Raw genomic sequence first — 21,270 nt, forward strand, 5'->3', positions numbered from 1 at the left:
GATCATGGGGACTTGTGCGGTAAACTGAGAATAGATGAGTCGTTAGATTCTCATTGTAATAATATTTGGATGGTTTAATCCCGATGCCTCTGACCAGAATTTCAAGTAAACCACCAGGCTGCTAGTCTCCCAAATACCTTGAACGTTGTCATCAAACAGAAATACAAAACAATACCCATAACTGCACTTCCCATACACAGTGCACTCAGATTCCTCCTCTCAACTCCCGATTCCTTTAAGCCAGATACATATTCTCCCATCGACGTTGTTGTGTCAAAGTTTGGGATATACTTGAAGTCGAAGTTCGTTTCCTCACCCAACCCATGTGCCTTGTTCTCGACTATCACTTGATAGAACATGCTTCGAAGTGCCTAGGGCAGTACTGTAAGCATGGAGTAAGATAGCGGTTCACATATACACACCTTTAACTTTCGCCTATCTAGGTACGGTATCGAGCGATATGTATAACATATGAACACGAAGAAGATGCACTGCCCTGCAACTAGAGCCTTATAATAAAGGCTTGGGCGACCCAGCCCCAAGGCATCCGCCAATTCGTCCCCGTTAAGCCACCGAGCGCTCGCTATGAGAAAATCTTTTGACGCATAAGCAGGAGGTTGTCTTTGCAACGAGAGAATGATGTTGTTTGCGAGCACTTTCGACGTCTCGCTGGGACGAATCTCTGAAATCAAAAGAGATTCCATCATAGATTTAGCTCGTTCTGGGGTCTCAAAGTACTCAGGAGGGGTCCCAATGTAATGAGCTACCAGACGCCACAGAGCAAGATAATCCTTTATCTCTTGCTGTCTCATCCAGATCCCCTGTCTCGGGAAGCCGAGCCAAATCAGAGTTGCCGAGAAGGTGATTATTGTACCAATAGAATCTAAGTCGTTGATAGGAATCCCAAACTCCTCTACGGAATAATACTCTGGTCTTTCTTTTGCAAGTTTCATTATTCGTCGTCGTACAGCTGCGTGAAGAAGTCTGACTCGGATGGATGAAGCATGACCAGCTCCGCCTGGCTTGATGGAGTCTAAGGAGCTCGTTCTGCACAGCAAATTAGCACTTTAAAGCCGAGAAAAGGGCCTTAATGAGCCGAGAGTCCCAGATCTGTCTTGGACCCTAAGACAGGGTGGAAATGGGGTCTAAAAGCTTCCGAGAAAGCTCCTAGACTCGTAGCTTCTGCAGAAAAGGTTGCAAAATTGGTATGAGAATAAGCCTTACACTTGCAAAATATGCTGCGTGGTCTCGTACATCCGGGCTTTAGCCACTTTGGTCGAAAAGCCTCCCGTCCGAGCAAGGACCTCAGTGACCCGGGCAGCTCCCATACCTCCAAGTAGAGACTGGTAAGCCAGCTGTACCCGTGTCAGTCAGAGTATTTTGTTCTGAATATGGAGAGTTCATACAGCAGTAAGAGCCACGCCTCCATACCGATAAAAAACATCTTGTCCACGAGCAATCTGATTCCAATCAACCCAATCCGGTATAGTATTTACTTCGTCCCACAGACGTCCCAGTGCCTCGTCTTCTGGGGCATGGTCTCTTAAGAGAGCATACAAGTTTCTTTTCACTGGAGGTTTTGCATCCGCTTGAGTCCTGCTTCGATTTCGAGGCAGCTGTTGGTCCGGACCAGGTGGCGAGATCCTATTAAGGCGGACCAAACATTCCTCGCCCGACACATCATAAGAGTACTTCAGAGGATGCATTTCCGCCGGGGTCATGTGCTGGGGAGTCCATTGGAAGTCGAAGCCCCAAACATGTCTACTATTCTCATCCTTGCGTAAGAAAGGGTTGGGCCAAGACATCGACAACTAAAGCCTAAAGAGTAAGGAATCGAGAAAGGAGAAGAATGTGAGGGAATATCCAAGGAGTGAAAGAGCGTGTTTCTAAGATGTTGCTGCTCGAATATAGGTTGGAAAGTTTTACCCCGCTGTCACATGGCGACATCATGAGTTCGATCCTTGATCGTGCGGCAAACGTTTAGGGGAGGAAACCCAGAACATTGGCGAGTTATGACCGAAGCTCTGCTTGTGTCCGCGGCTATCTGCCAGCCAACAAAGACACTGAGAACACCCCCCTATTGCACCTGTTTAAAGCTGACTCGAAGCTGCTGACTCGAATAGAAGCTCAAAATGCGAGCAGGCTGATCACGTTTCTGGACCACCCCAAAATATCGCCAATCTGGAGGGGCAAAATCTTGACACGCAGTTCCCGCATCCTCAACTGTCGCTCATCCGCACCGCAAAGTGCTACCTTTACCTTTAGGTACGTGGAGAGCAAACATATTCTGTGTGTGTAGTTGTACAGCCGGCCAGCTCGCCTCGCTTAACATCGACAAAACGAACGCATGCCTCGCCTCGCCGGGGCGGTACAGTACTGCAGCGGCCACCGATAAGGATCGCGGAAATGACACCAAGCGCTGACCCGGGCTGCAACATTTTTTTCCCTCGCGAACCCTCACTTCTCCTGAACCCATTCCGGGCTACAGCAATGCTTTGCCGCTGCACTGTCGACACCTTGAGACTTTTTATTAGAAGTATAGCCCAGGTGGACCTTTCTGCATCCAAGACATTCGGCCCTTCTTCACCGTTGTTGATTCGAAGCTGCAACCCTGCCGCAAGTACCAGAGATCGATATCTTCCTCGCCGAGCGTATGCTACTACTCCCTTCTCGGACAGCAAAGGATCAATCAATGGATTGACAGATGTAAAGTCGGCCTCGGGGTCGCCAAGATGGTTGGAAGGGCACTTGCAGAGCAAACCCGATGCTGACAGCGCCGTTGTCGAACTCTCCCCAGAAGCGGTAGATGCCATTGCAGCAGATCTGGCGCCCCAAGAGCCCTCCCAGCACCACGAGACTCCTTCTAGGGAGTATGAAACTCCGTTGAAGTCTTTGTTGAAGGATCTTCCCATGAAGCAGCCTAAGCCGCCCGTGGACCCAGTATCAAGGATCACAGGTAGGAGGACAAAGGTTGCAAACAACTCTTTTGCGCTCCACTTCAGCAAGCCTCGAAGAACAGACTCAAATTCCAAAACTGGGGGATCAGCGTCAAGGCCTACAAGTCGAGATGAATGGACGCCTCCTGAACGCGAGCACTGGCAGATTGACAAAGAAGCTCTGTCGAAGAAATTCCCTGATGGGTGGAACCCGCGAAAACGTCTTTCTCCCGATGCTATTACTGGCATCCGAGCTCTTCATGCTCAGATGCCCGAACGATACGATACACAAACTTTGTCACAAGAATTCGGAGTCACTGCTGAAGCAATCCGGAGAATATTGAAGTCTAAGTGGAGTCCGTCTCCCGAGGAAGAAACAGACCGACAAAGACGTTGGCTTAAAAGGGGCCAACAGGTCTGGAGCAGATATGCAGAGCTAGGGGTGAAGCCACCAAAGCTGTGGAGAGAGCTGGGCATTGGGCAGGGGAAACCAGACTGGATGAAGAGGAAGCAGGAATGGACGAAGAAACAGCAACAGCCTCGGGACCCACCCGTGCTGATTACGACTGCCAGGCGCAGGGAGGCAAACGGCAACAGCGCTGCGAGTCTCGCTGCAAAGAGCTCCAGTCTTGCGGATAGGATACTGTGAAGGGTGGTTTGATGGTTTCATGAAACCGGCATTTTGTATGATAGACCGGGGGCTCAATTTGTTGGATTTTGGCAGGATTGACATGAAGATATCAGTGGATTTGCATTGAATTTGAAGCTCAAATGCTCCAATGGCAACGCTTTACCGAGAACAAGTTTCGACCGTTCATGCTGAGTGCGCCATGCATATTGGGAAATTGATCAGAGCAAGCCCCTGCTGCCGCCACAAGAACGAAAATCAGGGGCAAGACCTATTTCCATGGCTCCTGGGTGTCGGGGTGACTTGGAGCAGGATGTGATGGGATGTGATGTGATGTGATGTATGTGCCGCCTCGCTGGACCGGACCTGCAGCCAAAATTGTGAAGCTGTTCGGAGACTGGGAGACCCCAGAGCTTCATCCCTGGAAGCGCGTGCAGGGCCCAGCACCGCGTCGCGCACGGACATCTGACCTGAAGGAGGCCCTCGAAAACCCAGCCCAACCATACCAGCTGAGTCCCATCTCGTCACATTCCTCCTCATCGCTTCCGCTTCGTCTTTCTTTACTGCTTGGTCTTTCCATCTGAATCTGACCTACTACTATCTCAACTCCGATCGACCAGATCTGCCGCTGTACGTGAGCAATTCCCCGTGCTCCTGTTCGTTGGTAACTACCACAACAAACGTCAGCCTTTGTTTCCCATGTCCTCTTTGGATCAGTCTTGCGCCTCAATTGCGACGACGGCCTTCCCAAAGTTGCGGTCGAGAACACAGATGACCTACTCTTCAACCCAATTGCGTCAATCGCGGCAATTGAACACCTCCATGGCTTGATCATGTCTTCCACTCCGTCGAACCAAAGGACGTTTGCTGCCAACAACGGGCTCAAGCTGACACCCTCGAATTCTCCATACCCACGCACCCCTCGATCACCGAATAAGCCCCGCCCTTTCTACGAGTCGGGTCTTTCACTCAAGCGTATCATTGGCACCACAGTTTCTTCTCCCACCGCATTCGATAGCTGCTCATCATCTCGAACTTTTGCATACACAGCCGGCGCAGCGGCCGTTATTTTCACTGTTGACGACGATTCGAAGGACTCCCAGAGATTCTTCAGAGCTCGCCCAACGGCAACGGCACTCAATGCTGGGGCCACAGCCACATGCACTCCTTCTACCCCAGAAAACACAGCAAATGATGGCAGGAATAGATCTGTTGCAAACCTGAGAGACTCTGCGGTTCCCTTCTCGCTGTCTACACCACATACAAACCTTGAACGAGTTGACTCGCCTACATTAAAAACTTGGACAAGCAGGGAAAGAATCAAAGCGGCCACTTGTGTCTCTCTGAGCCCGGATGGAACCCTGTTGGCGGTTGGGGAGGTGAGCATCTCCCCGCTCGGTCATTAACGTCAGTTATTAACCTTATGACAGACCGGATACTCCCCAAGAGTGCTGATTTTCTCTTTGCAAGATACTTCCTCTGATACTCCTTTAGTTATATTAAACGAACATACCTTTGGTGTTCGAGCTGTTTCATTCAGCCCTGATCAGAAATATCTTGCCAGCCTGGGTACTGCGAATGATGGATTTCTTTATGTTTGGTCAATCAACCAAAGAACTGGGGCTGCCAAATTACACTCTAGTAACAAATGCACGAGCTTTATCAAGCAAATGATCTGGCTCGGAAGCAGTATAGTCACGTAAGTGTCTAATATACCCTTCGATCAAGTCAAGGTCTCCAGTAGCTAACCAATGCGCAGAATCGGTACCAGACATATCAAGATATGGAGGGTCGAGGGGAATCGGAGCGTATCGCCATCAAAACGACGATTCGCGCTTGATGGAACACCGCAACCAGCCGCTGTCCAGCCGATCCTGAAAACCCTGGCAGGTCGGAACGTACTACTTGGGCCCCTTGTGGAAGCTACTTTCACGGCCATTGCACCAATATCCAATCACAAGGCCATTGTTTGCGCTGAAAAGGGCGACGTTTGCCTTCTCGACGATAGCGAGGGCCAAAAGTTAATAAAACTGGCAAGTACGGGGTTCTTCATCATGTGTCTTGCGGTTGATGTTCAGTCTCGAATGGTCAGAATTGGAGGGCGCAATGGCAGAATGAAATCCATGATCCTGGATGAGCTCTTAAATCCATCTCCTCCTGAATCACTGAAATCATTTTTAGAATCTGCCTCGGGCGCCTCCGGCCCCGATCTCTGTGCAATGGGTTATGCTGCAAACAGCCTCGTCACGGTCGATTCCAACAATTCGATAGAAATATCGAATCCGGACTCTGATACTGCGGATTTGAGTATGCAGAAAGTCCTCTCGGCACATGGTGATTCGGTCCTTGGGATTGGCCTGTTGTCTCCTGAGAACAAGATGAATGCCGCGTTTCTTACATGGTCTGCCAATGGAACAATCGTCTTCTGGGATCTTGACGGTAGCAGCAAGGGTCTTGTGAAGGTAGAAGTTGAGCAGCTCTCCGCAGGAGACGACGACCCTGTCAACCAATGTCAGATTGTGAGGGCTGGGAAGAACGCTGCATATTTAGTCACTGGGGACAAATATGGCGTCTTGAGGGTCTTGCGGATCGTCGATCCGTCCACCCAGACGTGTGAGTTGGAAACGAGGGCTCATATGTCCGATATTCAAGATATCGCCCTTCATGAAAGTGAAAACACTACCATGATCGCCTCCTGTAGCCGGGACCGAACGGTTCAGATGTTCCGTTTGCTCCTAGGCGAATGGGTTCTTATCCAAACATTGGATGACCATTCAGCCAGTGTCTGCAGCCTGTTCTTTGCGGAGAATGGAGAGAAGTTGATATCCTGCTCGACAGACAGAACCATTCACATAAGGCAACTTGTGAAGAAGGACGTTGGGGGTCAAGATATCATTGGCGCAGTTCCCCTTCGCATTATCACACTGAAAGCTTCCCCAGTATCGATGGCCGCCTGTTTTGCAGACCAGATGGGCAACTTTGTCGTGTCTTTGCTTGATCGGTCAGTGGCAATCTATGAGATTGCCAGTGGGCGTCTTGTTAGCTCGTTCCGCGCAACTGACAGTGAGGGTGCTGAGGCCGTTGTCTTGGATGCTCTGGTCATGGGAAGACCTAGTTGCATACCGGGAAGACCAACAATTTTAGCTGGAGTCTCGACTACTGACAAGTCTGTGCGCGTTTACGATGGAGTAACAGGAGCATTTCTGGACCGCGAGTTTGGCCACACTGCGAGTGTGACTGATGTTGCCCTCTTGGAGTCCGACTCTGAGGAGAAGATTCTGATAAGCTCCGGGGCTGAGTAAGTGTTTTATGAACGGATTTTCTCTAGCAGATGTCTCGCGAGTTATTATTACTGCCAGGATCACTTGAGAGTAAAGGACTCGTGGGACACTATTTTTACCATTCACTTCCTTTAACAAGGCTAACTCTGAGACTATCTAGTGGTACTATTATGATATGGGATCTCTCACCAACGAAAGTGCCTGAAGCGCAAGAATCTTCCTCCGACACCCGAGAACCATCTCCTCCAAAGGACACTCCGTCCACTAGACCAGCATTGAGGAGAGTGCTGTCTCGAGCTGAACTGGCAGAGTTTCAGCGGGTCTCACCAGTTTCGACGCCAACGGGCAATCGCTCTCCACCACGAATCCGACGAAAAACGTCGAGATACGGCCTCTCATCGCAGTCTCCTACTCTCGCGCTTGCGCCTCCTGTACCACCACTTAGTTCAAAGCACTTTACGTCAGCATCGGATGACTCTTCCATACGTCGTGCTACGGGTAGCCGGCATCGATCTCGCAGCCCCCCGCCGGCAAAGGACATGAGGCGACCGTCACTGGCTTCACTTGATTCGCGGGGGCGAACGAAGAGCACAGGGAATTTCAGCGAGTTTGGCAGTCTCAATATGGCGACTGAGCAAGCATGTCGCACTCTACGAGCTTACCGCAAGAAGCTCCTGTCCGCCGAATCTGTGAAAGAGGATGCTCTGAAGGAGTTGGATCAGGAACTGCGACTCACAGCGGTAGCGTTAGGAGAGAAGAACCTCAAGACGAAAGTTATTAGTGAGACGGTATTAGCGGTTCTCGACCAATACTCCGATCGCCTCGTTTCTATGTTTGACGAGAAGCTTAGACTATTAAAGGTAGATTCAAGTGAGTCTGTAAGCATGGCAGAAGAGCGGCCAAAAACAGCAAGTAGTTTAGTTACTTCGAGTATATTACCTTAATTTATATATTTTAATAATACTTTTAAAAGATATTTATAAAATATTTAAAATTTATAATATTATTAAATATATAAAAGTATTTAATTAATTATATTTATAATACTTTTTAAATTTATTAAATATATTTTAATAAAAAAAAATTTTAATTATAATATTAATTAAAAATTTAAAAATTTAATATAACTAGTTAATATAATTATTTTATAATTAGTTTTTATTTAATAAAAAAAAGCCTTAAAATTAATTAACTTTTATATATATTAATATTTTATTATTTATTTAATAACTTAATTAGAAACTATTAATAAAACCGAGTTTATTATTTATTATTTAAAACTATTTTAATTTATTTAATTCATTTATTATTATTTATTATTTAATTAACTAATTTATAAATAGAAATATTTAATAATAATATAATTATTATTAAATAATTTTATTAAACTTATATATTAATTATATAGCTTTTTATAAGATATTTATTAGTAAATAATAAAATAATAGAATGAATTAGTAAATTATAAAACTATAATATTAAATTTAATATAAAACTAATTTCTATTTCTTTTATAAGATTTAAAGAAGCCTTTTCTAAATAAAAGGCCCTAATAATATATATATAATTAGTAATTTATAAGCCTAATACTTATAATATAAATAGTAATTAGTTATAATAATAAAGAACTATTAATTTTACTAATTAATACTTGTAATATCTAAAGTTTATTATATATTCTTTAATTATATATAATTCTATATATATTATAATTATATTCTTTTCCTAAAATCTTATTTTCAAAATCTATTAATTTATATTAGTAAAATATTTAAATAAAATAAACTTCTAGTATTTTAGAAAATAAGTTTATTAATATAATCTAAATAATAAATATAAAAATTATTTAATTAAATTAAGGCTAAATAAATAAAAAGAAATAATTTTTATATTTTAGGTATAAAAGCTAGCTAATAATTATAATTTTATTTAGGAACTAAATATTATAATTAGTTTAATTTAAAGTATTAAAATACTATTTTATAAAATTAATATTATTTATTAGATCTTATATTAGAATAATTTAAATAGCTTTATAAAAGAATTTAATAAAATATTTATATAAGAAACTTATATAAATATTTCTAAGATTCTAGAAATTATTTATAAGTTTCTAGAAATATATATTAATTAGTTATATTAATTTCTAATTAGAACTAGTATAAAAACTAGTAATTAATTTAGATAGTTCTTTATTTCTATAAAAGAATCTTTTATATTATTATATACTCTAATAATTATATATATAATAACTTCTTCTATTATTATTTTCTAGCTTCTTTTTCTATTCTTTTCTAAGTCTTCTTTAATTATTTTTAATTATTTTTATAATATCTGGCTTTATTTTCTATTAATATAATTATAAATATAAAAGTAATTTTATAATTTCCTTTTTTATTATTAATAAATACTTGAAATATTTCAAGTATTTATTTATTAATTTCTTTATTTTATATATTATAATACCTAGTAAAAAGAATTATAATTATTATAATAAGAATTCTAAATCTTATATTTTAATAAGTTCTTTAACTTTAATATTTATTAAAACTAATATAATTTCAGATTTCTTATTATTTATTAAAGGCTTATTAGTTCTAGAAAAATATTATTATAATCTTTAAGAAATTCTTTAAAAAATATCCTAAGTAGTATTATACTATTAAGAATAAGCTTATTAATTAGATTTTCGAAAACTAGAAAAAGTTTACTAAGTTTCGAAATTCTATTTCTTATTTTAATAAAATTAATAAGAATACTATTTGAGTTAGTATTTTAAAAGTAAGTTTTTTCTTATATATTTAGATATTTACTAATTCTCTAAAGAAATATTATAAAGCTTATTTTTAAAGTATTAAGCTTATTATTAAGATTATTACCGAGATTTCTATATAGTTTATTATTAGTATTTTAAGTATTAATAATATAATATTTATAGCTATTTAAGATTTAATTTCAGAAGTTCGGGCTTTTTATAAAATATATATAATTATTATAAGTTTCTTATTTACTTTTTTTAATATTTTTAATATTAATATTATTATAATATAATTATATTTTATTAAAAAATAAGCGGATTCCGGAAAGTATTACTTGATTTTTTACTAGATTTTAAATAGAGCCGGTATTTAGTATTTTTATTTTAGAAATTAGGAATTTATAAGAATTAGAATTTATTTATTTAAGATATTTATAACTAGTTTATCTATAATAAATCTTTCTTAATTCTAAATCTTTTTTCTAATAATTTAAATATAATTCTTATAAGCTTTAATAAAACCTTAAAAAACCTTTATAAATAAAAAACCCTTTAAAAAAAAAGTATTTCTATTATTATTTCGGGCTCTTTCTTAGTTATTTAGGTTTTTTCTTTTCTTTAAATAGCTTTTTCTTAATAATCTAGAATTCTTTTTAATTTTAAAAAGTTATTAAAAAATAATTTTAGATTTTAAGCTATAATTTTAGTTATATAATTTCAGAAATTTCTTGAAATTATTAAAGTTAGAAAAAACAAATAACTAGATATTATAATCTTTAGGCCAGGCTTTTTATTTAATTAAATATTATTATTTTTTATTTCTATTATTTTATTAGTAATTATTAATAGCTTTTATTTTTTATTTTTATTTTTTATTATTATTTACTAATTCCGGAAGTTTTCTAAAAAAAATATAAATATAGCTTTTAATTTTTTTTATTTTATGTTTTTTAAAAAAAGAAATATAAAAAGTTAAATATAAATAATTATATATATTTAATAATTCTAATTTATATACTAAATTACTAATATGTTTAAGAATCTTAAATAAATTTATAAAATTTAATTTAAGCTTTCTTATTTTAAATTTAATATTTCTTTTTAATAATATTATTTAGACTTCTTTAAAATAGTATTTAGCTAACTAATATTTATTATAATAAATTTCCCGGGTATTTAATATATAATACTATAAATTCTTAAGCTTTTATTATTTTATTTTAAGAATTTCTAGTCTTTTATATATAACTAGTATATTTCTTATAATTTTATTTTTAAAATACTATAAAAATTAAAAGTAATATTTGTAATATATATAAAAAATTTTTTTTATAAAACCTAATATTTTAAGTTATTATATATAAATTTTATAAAAGGTAACTTTTTAAATTAATTTTTTTTTTAAATATTATAATAATATTTTTTTAAATATTCTAGAATCTAATTTTATTTTTCTATTTAATTATTTAATTAAAAATAATAAACTATATTTAGATATTATTAATATTAGTTTATTAGAAATATATAATATTATTATATAATTATAAAATACTATTTATATAAATTAATAAAGTAATTATTATTTAGAAATAAGAATTATAATATTATAATATTAATATATAATTCCTAAATCTACTAAGCCTAAAGGAATCTAGTTTATTAATTAAATTATTTATAGAATATAAGATTATATAATTATATTTTATATTTCGAATTCTGTAATTATATATATAACTTCTAAAAAAATAACTATATTAATACTAGAACTTCTTTAAAAAAAATTACTAAAAAAAATACTTTTTTTTAATTATATATTAATTCTTTTATTTGGCCTAGTATTAGATTTCCTAAATACTTTATATATCTATATTATTTTTAAAGTTTTAGTTATATATTAAAAGCTATAGCTTTTTATATATAATTTTTCTTTTTATAATATTCTTTTCTTTTATATATTTATTTTCTATTCTATTTATATCTAATTATATTATATTTATATTAATTAGATATTTAAGAATATTTATTAGTTTTAATTTTATTATAAAATTAATAGAATTTAATTTTTTCTTAATTTATTTAATTTCTATAATCTCTTATTATTTATATATTTAATAAAAATATATCTAATTAATTATTAGATATTTCTTTTAAATAGTTCTTAATTTAATAAGATATTTATATAATAACTTTAAATTTATATAAACTATTAGTAATAATTTTATTTCTAGTATTTTATTAATTATAGATTTAATTAAAGTACTTATATTAAAGTTATAAGCTATATTATAAAGTTCTAAAACTAGAATACTTCTAGTAATTCTTTTATATTTAATAGAAAACTAGTAAATAATATTAGTATATCTAGTTCTATTTATTAGAACTAGAATATATCTAATTTAAAAAAAGAATTTTTTATTATTTATAAATAAAGTATTTATAAAAATAATTAAATATAAGAACTTTTTTATTAGCTTTATAAATCTTAGTTCTCTAATAATATTTTTAATTTATTATTAAATATATTTATTAAGTATTTTTATATTAGTTTCTAAAAATTTAATAGCTTAAATAATAATTAATAGATTATATAAAGCTTCTAATTAATAGACTAATATAATATATATTTTTCTAATATATTTTTCTAATATATTAGTTTCTAATAAAGAGATTTTAATAAATAATATCTTTATTATTTATAATAATAGTATTTTTTATAGAAATAGTTTAGAGGTTTTTATATTAGTATTTCTATATAAAAGTAATTCTAGTAATATTTATATAAATAATATTTCTATTAAACTTGAGATTATAATTAAAAGTAAAATATTTATATTTCTTAGCTAAGAACTTAGCTTTTTAAAGCTTTAATTATTTTATTTTTATAAAATTATTAGTTTTAATAAATAAGATATTATTAGTTTAAAAACTAATAATTCTAAAGAATTACTTAGTATAAAGAAAGTAAGAGTTATAAATTAACTATTCTATAAAAAGCTTATTAATATAATAGAAATAATAAGTTTTAAACTAATAGTTCTTAGCTTCTAATATATTATATAATAGTTTTATATTTTTTAAAATAGAATTATTCTCTGAATTTAGCTTTTTAATAAGCTTATAAAATGAATTAATATAGAAATTATAATTAAATAAAGTTATTAATTAGATATAAGCTTATAAGATATTATATAAATATAATTCTATAATATCTATTATTATAATAATAATTCTAAAAATAATTCTTTAGCTAATATATTAAATAATAAATAATTATATTAATATTATATATTTATTACTATTATTATAAGCTCAGATAACTAGTTTTAACTTTTTAAGCTCTCTTTTTATATTCTTATTTTTAATTTTATTAATAAACTAGAAGTTAAAAAATTTCTTTTTTTAATACTTGAAATCTAGAAATAACTTTAAATAATATTTTTTTTAGAAAGCTAGTAATTTTAACTTAATAAGAATTCTTATATAAATTATTATCTTATAGAAATATTATAATATTAGGGTTTTTATAAAAGTATTCTCTATTATACTTTAATAAAATAGCAGGAATAATAAAAGAAATTATATTTATATTACTTTTAGTCTTATTATAAAATTCGAAAATAAATTCAGGTTTAGAGCTATTAGTAATAATCTTAATATTTTTTATATAAAAGAGCTTTATAGAAATTAAACAGAAAATAGTATTATTATATAATAAAGCTAATATATAGTTTTTTTTATTAATAGCTACTAGCTTATATAATTTATTCTAACTATTAAATTAATTAGTATTTTCTTTATATTAAATAAGAATATTCGAATTCAGAAATAGTTTATAAATATTAGTAATACTAAAACTATTTTAGGTATTTAAAGTATTTCTACTTCTTTTACTTCCTCTACTTCCTCTACTTCTATACTTCTCTTAATATGCCATTTTTTTATATATATACTAGTTTCTTTTAAGAATACTAGTATATTTAATATCCTAATTTCCGTATATAATAGTAGTTATAGGTTAAAAGTACTAGCTTCCAAGATTTCTTTAAATAGACTAAATAATCTAAATTATTTCTTCCTATATAATATATAATATAAAAGGAAATACTTTATATTCTTAGGCTTCTCGTATTTATATTTATTATTAGATACTATATTTAGCTTATATAAGTAAGACTTTAAACATCCGTAGTCTAGCTTTAGTTAGAAGAAGATACTAGCTAAGGGCCTAAATATTCCTAAAGATAGGTTTATTTTTCTAGATACTTTCTATAAATATATATTATTATATAATTCTAGCTAGGTTCTTGATTTAGTATAAGATTCTAAAAGTAGTCTATATTCTAGTTTCTTAACTTTATTAATTTCAATTTCTAGGAAAGCAAAAGAGGTTTTTACTAATTTAGGTTCTAATATAAGAGAAGTAGTACCTAGCTTAGCTAGTTCGTCTGCTTCTTTATTTCCTATTATATCTATATGCCCTGGAACCCAGATTAGTTCTATATTAGCTTCTTTAGCTATAAGGGCCTTAGTAGCTAGTATAGCTCTAATCTATTAACTTTATTCTAGCTTATTAGAAGGAGTTTTTAATCTTAGTAAACTAGTTTAGTTATTTATAAAGATATTAAAAAGCTCTCTTCTCTTTATTTTATTACTAGTATATTTAATAGCCCTAGTAACGCCTTCTAGTTCTCTATTATAGACTATAGTACTAGCTCCTATATTCTAGCTTTCTTTATATTTAGCTATAACCGGAATATAAGAAGTTTCATAACTATAGACTATAAGCCCTAGGCCTACTTTGAATTCTTTTTTAGTTTAAGATTTATTTATATATATAAATAATATAAAGCTATTATTATATAAAGTCTTTAAATAGAAGTTATATAATATAATAGTTTCTTTCTTTAGCTTTTTTAATATAGTGATTTTATAAGGCACTTCTCTATTTCAGGAAGTAAAGTAAAAGTATTTTATAGTTTCTAGATTTTTAGAGTCTATTAGATTATTAATAGAATCTACTATAATTTCTATTTAAAACTTTTTAGCTATATAATCTCGCTTTAGATTAGTATTTAGACTATAGATAGAATCTATATCTAATTCTACTAGTTCTAAATCGCAAGTTTTTTAGAAGAACTTCTTAAAAGCTAATCTAATAAAATATTTTAGATTTAGTTTAAGAATTCGGAGGATATATTAATATTAACTATAGTTTAGCCTTATAATAAGTAAAACTAAAGCTAATTCGACCTTTATAGAAATAATAGGAGCAGTTTTAAATACTTCTAAAATTTTCCTTAGGGCTAGGTTTTAAATAGCCTATAAAGGCCGAATTTGAGTTTTATTTTTAGTCTTTTACTATAGTATAAAATCATAGTTTATTATACTAGTAATATAAGCTAAATATAGCTATTTAATTATAAAAGAAAATAAATCATATAATATATTTATAAGTCTTTATATCTTATAAAAGGCTTGTTTTACTTTAGAAGCCCTATAAGCTATATATTTCTTAAATCTGAGATTTTTATTTGTAATAGTGGTCACTAAAAGGGCAGCAAGTCAGGGAGCAATCCAAAGTAGTATTGTGACTAAAACTTGAAGAAGCAAGTGAGTCGTGGGAGGTGCGAAGCCTTATGGGCTTGCGCACGGACCACGCGCACGCACGTGCTCGCTAGGATGCTTGGGCACTCTATGACATTATTAAAATAAATCCCTAGCTATTTAACTACTTTACTAGAGGAAACTAGTTCCCTATTTAGTAGTTTTAGACTAGGCTTATTTTTGGAATTATTAAAATAAATAAGCTCTATTTTATTTATATTAAAACTAATAGTATTCTTTTTCCCTAAATTAATTATATTTTTTACTTCTTTTTCTAAAGTCTTAATATTTTTCTTTAGACTCTTAGAAGTAGTAATAAGAGATATATTATCTAAATAGGATCTGAATTTAATATTTATTAACTTAAATAAGTCTCGGATATAGATTAGAAATAATATAAATAATATAGGACTATCTTATAAAATACTAGTAAATATAGATTTAAATACTTTAATACTATTATTAAAAGCTAGTTATAATACTCGGTTATCTAGGAATAATAATACCTAAAGAATAAGGCTAGTAGGTAATAATAAGCTAATTATAATCTATAATAGCCTATTCTTAGATATATAATAAAAGGCGCCTTTAATATCTAGAAAGAAAGTACTAGTTTTTAGCTTATAGGACTTATTAGCTTCTATTTTATTTTATAATAGTAAAGTAGTATTAATAGCTAACTTATAGAGTCTACTATTTATTTAGGAGAAGTATAATAGGTTACTAGTCTCGGCTAAATAGCTAAGTCGCCTAGCTAGTATTTTCTTAGAAATCTTTCCTAAGTAATTAAATAAGAAAATAACTTAATATACTTTAGATAAGAAATAGTTTAGTTTCTCTAATTTCTTTAGAATAAAGCCAGTAGCTTATTTCTAGACTTTAGAATAATATTTCTTATTAATAAATAAGAAATATAGCTTATAAAAGATATCTAGAAAAGCTTTATAAATATAAACTATAATCTTTTAAGTAACTAAGTCTAGTCCGGGGATTTTCTTCTTTATTTTAGAAATATATACTTATTTTAGTTCTATTTTAGATAAAATAAGCCAGTCTTACTTTAAGCTAGGCCTATAGTTTATTAAACTAGTAGACTCGGTATTAAGAAGTAATAAGAAAAGTATAATTCTAAAAATATTATACTTTTCTTAGAAAGTTAATTTAAGCTTATTAGAATTACTATCTAAGATACTAGAAATAAGTTAATATATAATATTTTTAGTATATTTTATAGCTTTAAAAATTAACTAGAAGTCTTTATTCTCTAAAAACTTATTCTAGTATATTAGCTTAGTACTTTTAATAGTATTAAAATAGGTATTCTTTATATTTTAAAGTTCTTATTTATAAAAAGTATATCCTAAAGCTTTATACTTATAGCTATAGTATAGTATTAATTTATATAAGGTTTTTAAGTCTTTATTTTACTAGGGTTTAGAATACGAACTAGTAGTAGATTTTGGAATACTATTACTAGCTACTTCTATTATTCTATTTATAAAGTCTTTAGCTAATAGATCTAGTTCTTAATTTATATTATTTAGTAAAAAGAATATATTATTAAGGCTATTAGTAAGATAGCTTATAAATTTAGCCTAGTTTGCTTTTTTAGTATTAAATCTAACTAGATTAGAACTAGAACTATAAGTCGACTTACTAATAATAAATAGTACCCCGAAGTAATTAGAACCTAAGTCTAGTAATACTTACTAGTCTTTAATCTTAGTTACTATTCTACTAATAGTAAAACTTAAGTCTAATATAGGTAAAAGAAATAGATATATTAGATTTATAAAAGATATCTTTCCCTATTTTATTTAATAGCCTTAAAGAATAGTTCTCTATATAGCTAATTAAATATATTATATAAGTATTTTAAGGTTTAAGGAAATTCCACTAAAAATAATATATATTAAAATTACCTAGTAATAGAGAGCTATTATAGAAAGTAGTAAGTAAAATGTCTTCTTTTAATATAATTAATATACTATTAGGGCTTTCTGAATAAACTATATTATAGAAGTTAATTAGCTGCATTTTTAATATATCTAGACTTAAATCTATAATTAAGTAATTAGGATTATTTAGTAAGTTTTGGGCTAGAGTAGCTTGTAGTTTATAAGCTATATAAACTAGAGTTCTAGGCCTTAAAATACCGTAATTCGGGAGTATTTAGAAATAGCTAGGATATATAATAGAATAATATTCTCAATTATTATTTCCTACTATTATTTAAAGTTCCTGAATTATAAGAACTTTAATATCTATTTTTATAGTTATTTATAAGATATTCTTAGTAATAGAATTACTATAATTTATATTAATTTATAGTACTTTAATATAACTACTTATTAATAATAATAGTAGAAATAGTAATAACTTATTTAATTACTAAATAAACCTCATATAGCCTAGAACTAGTTAAATAGGTAGTACTTAAGTAATTAGAGTAATTAGTAATTATATAAGGGTTTTTTTTCTTCTTCTTATAAATAGAGCAAAAATAGTTCTTAGTTACGTGACTGTTACTATATAGCAAGTACTTTAGTTCTTTTTTATAAATAGAGTCTAAGTACTTATATTTTATATATTTAATATATTATATAATATTAGAGATAATATAATATTTTACTATCTTAATAAAGATTCCGATTATAAAAAGTCTATTTTTAATAGCTCTATTAGCTTAAATCTCGACAGGAAATATTACTACTACTAAGCTAGCTCTCTATAAGCCTAAGTCTCGCTTTTTCTTTAAAGTAGTCTAATAATATTAGTTAATAGGCTAAAGTTTCTTATTAAAGATTCTAATCTCTTTTAAGACTAGATCTATTTCTTCGGGTATATTAAACTTATAAATAGATATATTATAGATAATAACTTTATATTATAGTTCTTCTTTTTAGATACTAGTAACTAAAGAAAGCACTTCCTTTATAATTAACTCGTTTTAAACTAAAAAATTAGAGTTAAACTCAGGAATAGTATTTACTATAATATTACTCTTTAAGAAAAAAGAAACTATAGAAATTACTAATTCCTTAATTCCCTTTAAGCAGAAAGTAGTATTAAGCAAATTGCGAGTAGTAATAGCAGAGAATAAGCTAGCCTGCTCTATATGAGCTAGTAGAAGAGTACTTCTTCTAGAAAGGGCTATAGCTTTAGTATTACGTATACTATTTGAGCTAGTATTACGGGTACTAGGGTCTTGATTTCCTTCCTGATTTTTGGACTTAGCTCTAGTATGAGAAACTAAAGTCTAGTTCTTTACCGAGTAATTTTATAGTTCTTGAATAGTGATTTTAGCCCAAGTAGGCTTTCCGGAGGTAGTAGTTTTAGCTTGAGTAGCTTGAGTAGCTGGTTTAGCTTGAATTCTTAATTGAATTTCAATCTGTTTAGTAGTATTTTCGAGGTTTATAACTTGAGAGGCTAGTAAAGTACTAGTATATCAAATACGTCCGAATTCTGTATATTCCCTAAAGATTTCTACTAGGTCTAGTAGACGGGATTACTAGTCATATAACGTGAATACTCTAATAGCTTTAACTATTAAGTCTCGGGCTTTACGAATTAGTCTTTTTACTTTATTTAAAGCTTAATTCTAGAATTAGTAGTGGTTTTCGTGGTTTTAGTACTTCTTATTAATAGCCTTACTAGAGCTAGGGCCTTGCTTTAGCCCGTTCTGGATACGGCTCAAACGAGCCGTACTAGCTGAATTAGGCTGAGAAAAAGGGGCTGCGAATTCGTCTGAAGAAATGAGATTTGTAATTAAATTAAAGATATAGCGGGCCACTTAACTGAACCGAGCTAGTAGGAAGCTAGTAGGTAGCTCTAGCTATTTTGTAGGGCCCTCTAGGAGCTCTCCGAGGTTCTGGGGATTAATATTAGGGGAGCTAGAGCCCGGGGGGTCGGGGGGAGCCATTTAGCCTGTTCTAGTTCTATTTATAGTAGGTTCTAGAGCCTGGGGCTAAGTGGATTAGGTATACTGAGTGAAGTCTGAAGGTAGATAAAGTTCTTAGGTAAAAGTAAAGGGAGTGAAAAATCCGAAAAAAATATTGTTTTTAGACTTTACTTTTATAATCTCAGTAATCTTATAGTTCTCTTTAAATCCTAATAAGACTTATATAAGAGCTATAGAATAAATTATCTAGTATCTCTATAATATAATAGATTTAGGGCTCGTTTTTTATAGTACTTTATAGCTATTCTCTAGCTATATAAACTCGAACTAGGCCAGGAATCCAGATATTTATTAATTAATATCCGGATATATTTTTAGTTTCGGAAGTACTATAATCTTCTAGTTTTCTAAATATTAGCCTATAGTATTCTTATCTATATATAAAGCGGAATATATTAGTTAAATAAATATTACTAAGGAAGCTATCTGGCTCTAAGGATTCCTTAAGTAAATTAATTCGAGAGATCCCGGTCTCGGAACTATAATTATTTATAAGAATAATTAAGGAGCTATTATACTTACTAAAAATAATTAGTTCTATAAATAAGTCAAATATATTAATATCTAGTACTATTTCATTTATAAAAAGCTTATAGAAAAATAAATTAACCTTTATTATATCTCTATTTTAGAATAAGTAGTAAATAAACTTATAAAGGCCTTATATCGGGATAAATTCATAGTATTTAGGAAGGGTATAAGAATTAAATAGAGCTATAGGAACTGGAATTCTCGGTATCTAGAAAGAAGATATAGTAGTTTTATTATATAATATTTATATAATTCGAATTCCGTTTAAATAATTTAATCTATAGCTATTTACTTAGCTTAGTTTATTTAATTACTTTCTGTCTTTTCCTTTATTATAGCTTACTATTTTTATATAGATTATTTTTTCTTCTATAAGAGGTTTTAGCTATAGTTTACTAAAGGTAGCCCGTTTTATTAATATATAAAAGCTAGTCTCTACTCTTTTCTTATATATATAGATCTTATAGAAGCTCTTAATTATATAAGAGTATTAAAAGAGTAATTTATAAGCCTAATAAATATATATATTTCGTATATATATTAGCTACCCGATTTATATATATAATATATATAAAAGAGCTTTATTTTCTTATTTATATAATATACTTAATATATACTTTTATTCTCTTAATATTATTAATGTTTTAGGTTCTGGAATTAATAAATAATACTAAAATTTAGTTATAAATAGTATTTCTATTAATATTATAATAGGTTTCTTATTAAGGAAAAAGGAAAAAGAAGTAGAAATAGCTAAAGAGGTTTTCTATAAACAAGCTAGAATAAAAGAAAAGCTATCTTATATAAGAGGTTAAAAGAATACTATTTTAAGAAATAATAAATAAAGAAATAGCCTAGCTAAGAATATAGATATTAATACTTCCGGAAATAAATAGAACGAATTAGAAATCTAGTATACTCTTAATTATAATAAGTATAGAACTTCTAAAGTTAATAATATTCTAATAAAACTATTAAAGAAAGTAATTATTTTATTTCTAAAGATTTAGAAAAGAATAAAAATACTTATTAATACCTTAAAAATACTAGATCTAGCTATTATACTTTAGAACTAATAGATTAAAAATAATACTTTTTATTTTATTATCTTATAAATAGGAAATACTATTATATTAAGTATAATTAGATATATTAGGAGATTTATAGAACTAGTAGCTATAGCTTATATAATAGATAAAATATTTAAGGAATTAGAAATACTAGCTTAGATATCTAATATTAATAGAATTATTTAATTTAAAGATAATAGTATTAATATTCGAATATTACTAGCTTATAAATATATTATATAATTTCTATATCTCTAATTTATATTTCGAGAACTTTAAAAAAGTATTAAATATAAAGAAATAATTAATACTAGAGCTAAAATTAATATTTTTCTCGAAAAGATCTTTAGAAATATTAGTAAAATAATATATAATATTATAGATTATTAAATATTTACTATTACTAGAGCTGAATTTGAATTTATAGAAATAGTAAAGCTTAGAGCTAAGATTATAAACGGAATAGGATATAAAAAAAAAATTCCTAATTAAAAAAGTTCT

The 21,270-nt window shown here is 30.4% G+C and overlaps 3 protein-coding genes across 3 annotated transcripts; 2 read left to right on the plus strand and 1 right to left on the minus strand.

Annotated features, from left to right (window-relative positions):
• Positions 1–101: 101 nt before the first annotated feature.
• Positions 102–1,805, minus strand: K444DRAFT_529923 (uncharacterized protein; the record flags this gene model as incomplete). Its single annotated transcript, XM_024874857.1, has 4 exons — positions 102–371; positions 423–1,047; positions 1,225–1,355; positions 1,407–1,805. The coding sequence occupies 4 exons, from the start codon at positions 1,803–1,805 to the stop codon at positions 102–104; spliced, it is 1,425 nt and encodes a 474-aa protein (XP_024736662.1).
• Positions 1,806–2,233: 428 nt separating this feature from the next.
• K444DRAFT_613317 (uncharacterized protein) lies at positions 2,234–3,965 on the plus strand. The gene has a single exon (XM_024880321.1). It carries the CDS (start codon positions 2,407–2,409, stop codon positions 3,583–3,585), a length of 1,179 nt encoding a protein of 392 aa, XP_024736663.1. The 5' UTR covers positions 2,234–2,406; the 3' UTR covers positions 3,586–3,965.
• Positions 3,966–4,086: 121 nt separating this feature from the next.
• Positions 4,087–7,789, plus strand: K444DRAFT_590169 (WD repeat protein-like protein; the record flags this gene model as incomplete). The annotated part of the gene is made up of 4 exons (XM_024878140.1): positions 4,087–4,943; positions 4,995–5,263; positions 5,324–6,862; positions 7,006–7,789. Exons 1-4 carry the CDS (start codon positions 4,398–4,400, stop codon positions 7,787–7,789), a joined length of 3,138 nt encoding a protein of 1,045 aa, XP_024736664.1. The 5' UTR covers positions 4,087–4,397.
• Positions 7,790–21,270: the final 13,481 nt, after the last annotated feature.

Source organism: Hyaloscypha bicolor (assembly GCF_002865645.1).
Source record: "Hyaloscypha bicolor E unplaced genomic scaffold K444scaffold_83, whole genome shotgun sequence".
In the NCBI taxonomy this organism is placed as follows: Eukaryota; Fungi; Ascomycota; class Leotiomycetes; order Helotiales; family Hyaloscyphaceae; genus Hyaloscypha; species Hyaloscypha bicolor.

What these genes read in the sequence shown, in the direction of transcription:
- K444DRAFT_613317 (XM_024880321.1), top strand. Translation starts at nt 2,407, where the DNA reads ATGACACCAAGCGCTGACCCGGGCTGCAACATTTTTTTCCCTCGCGAA.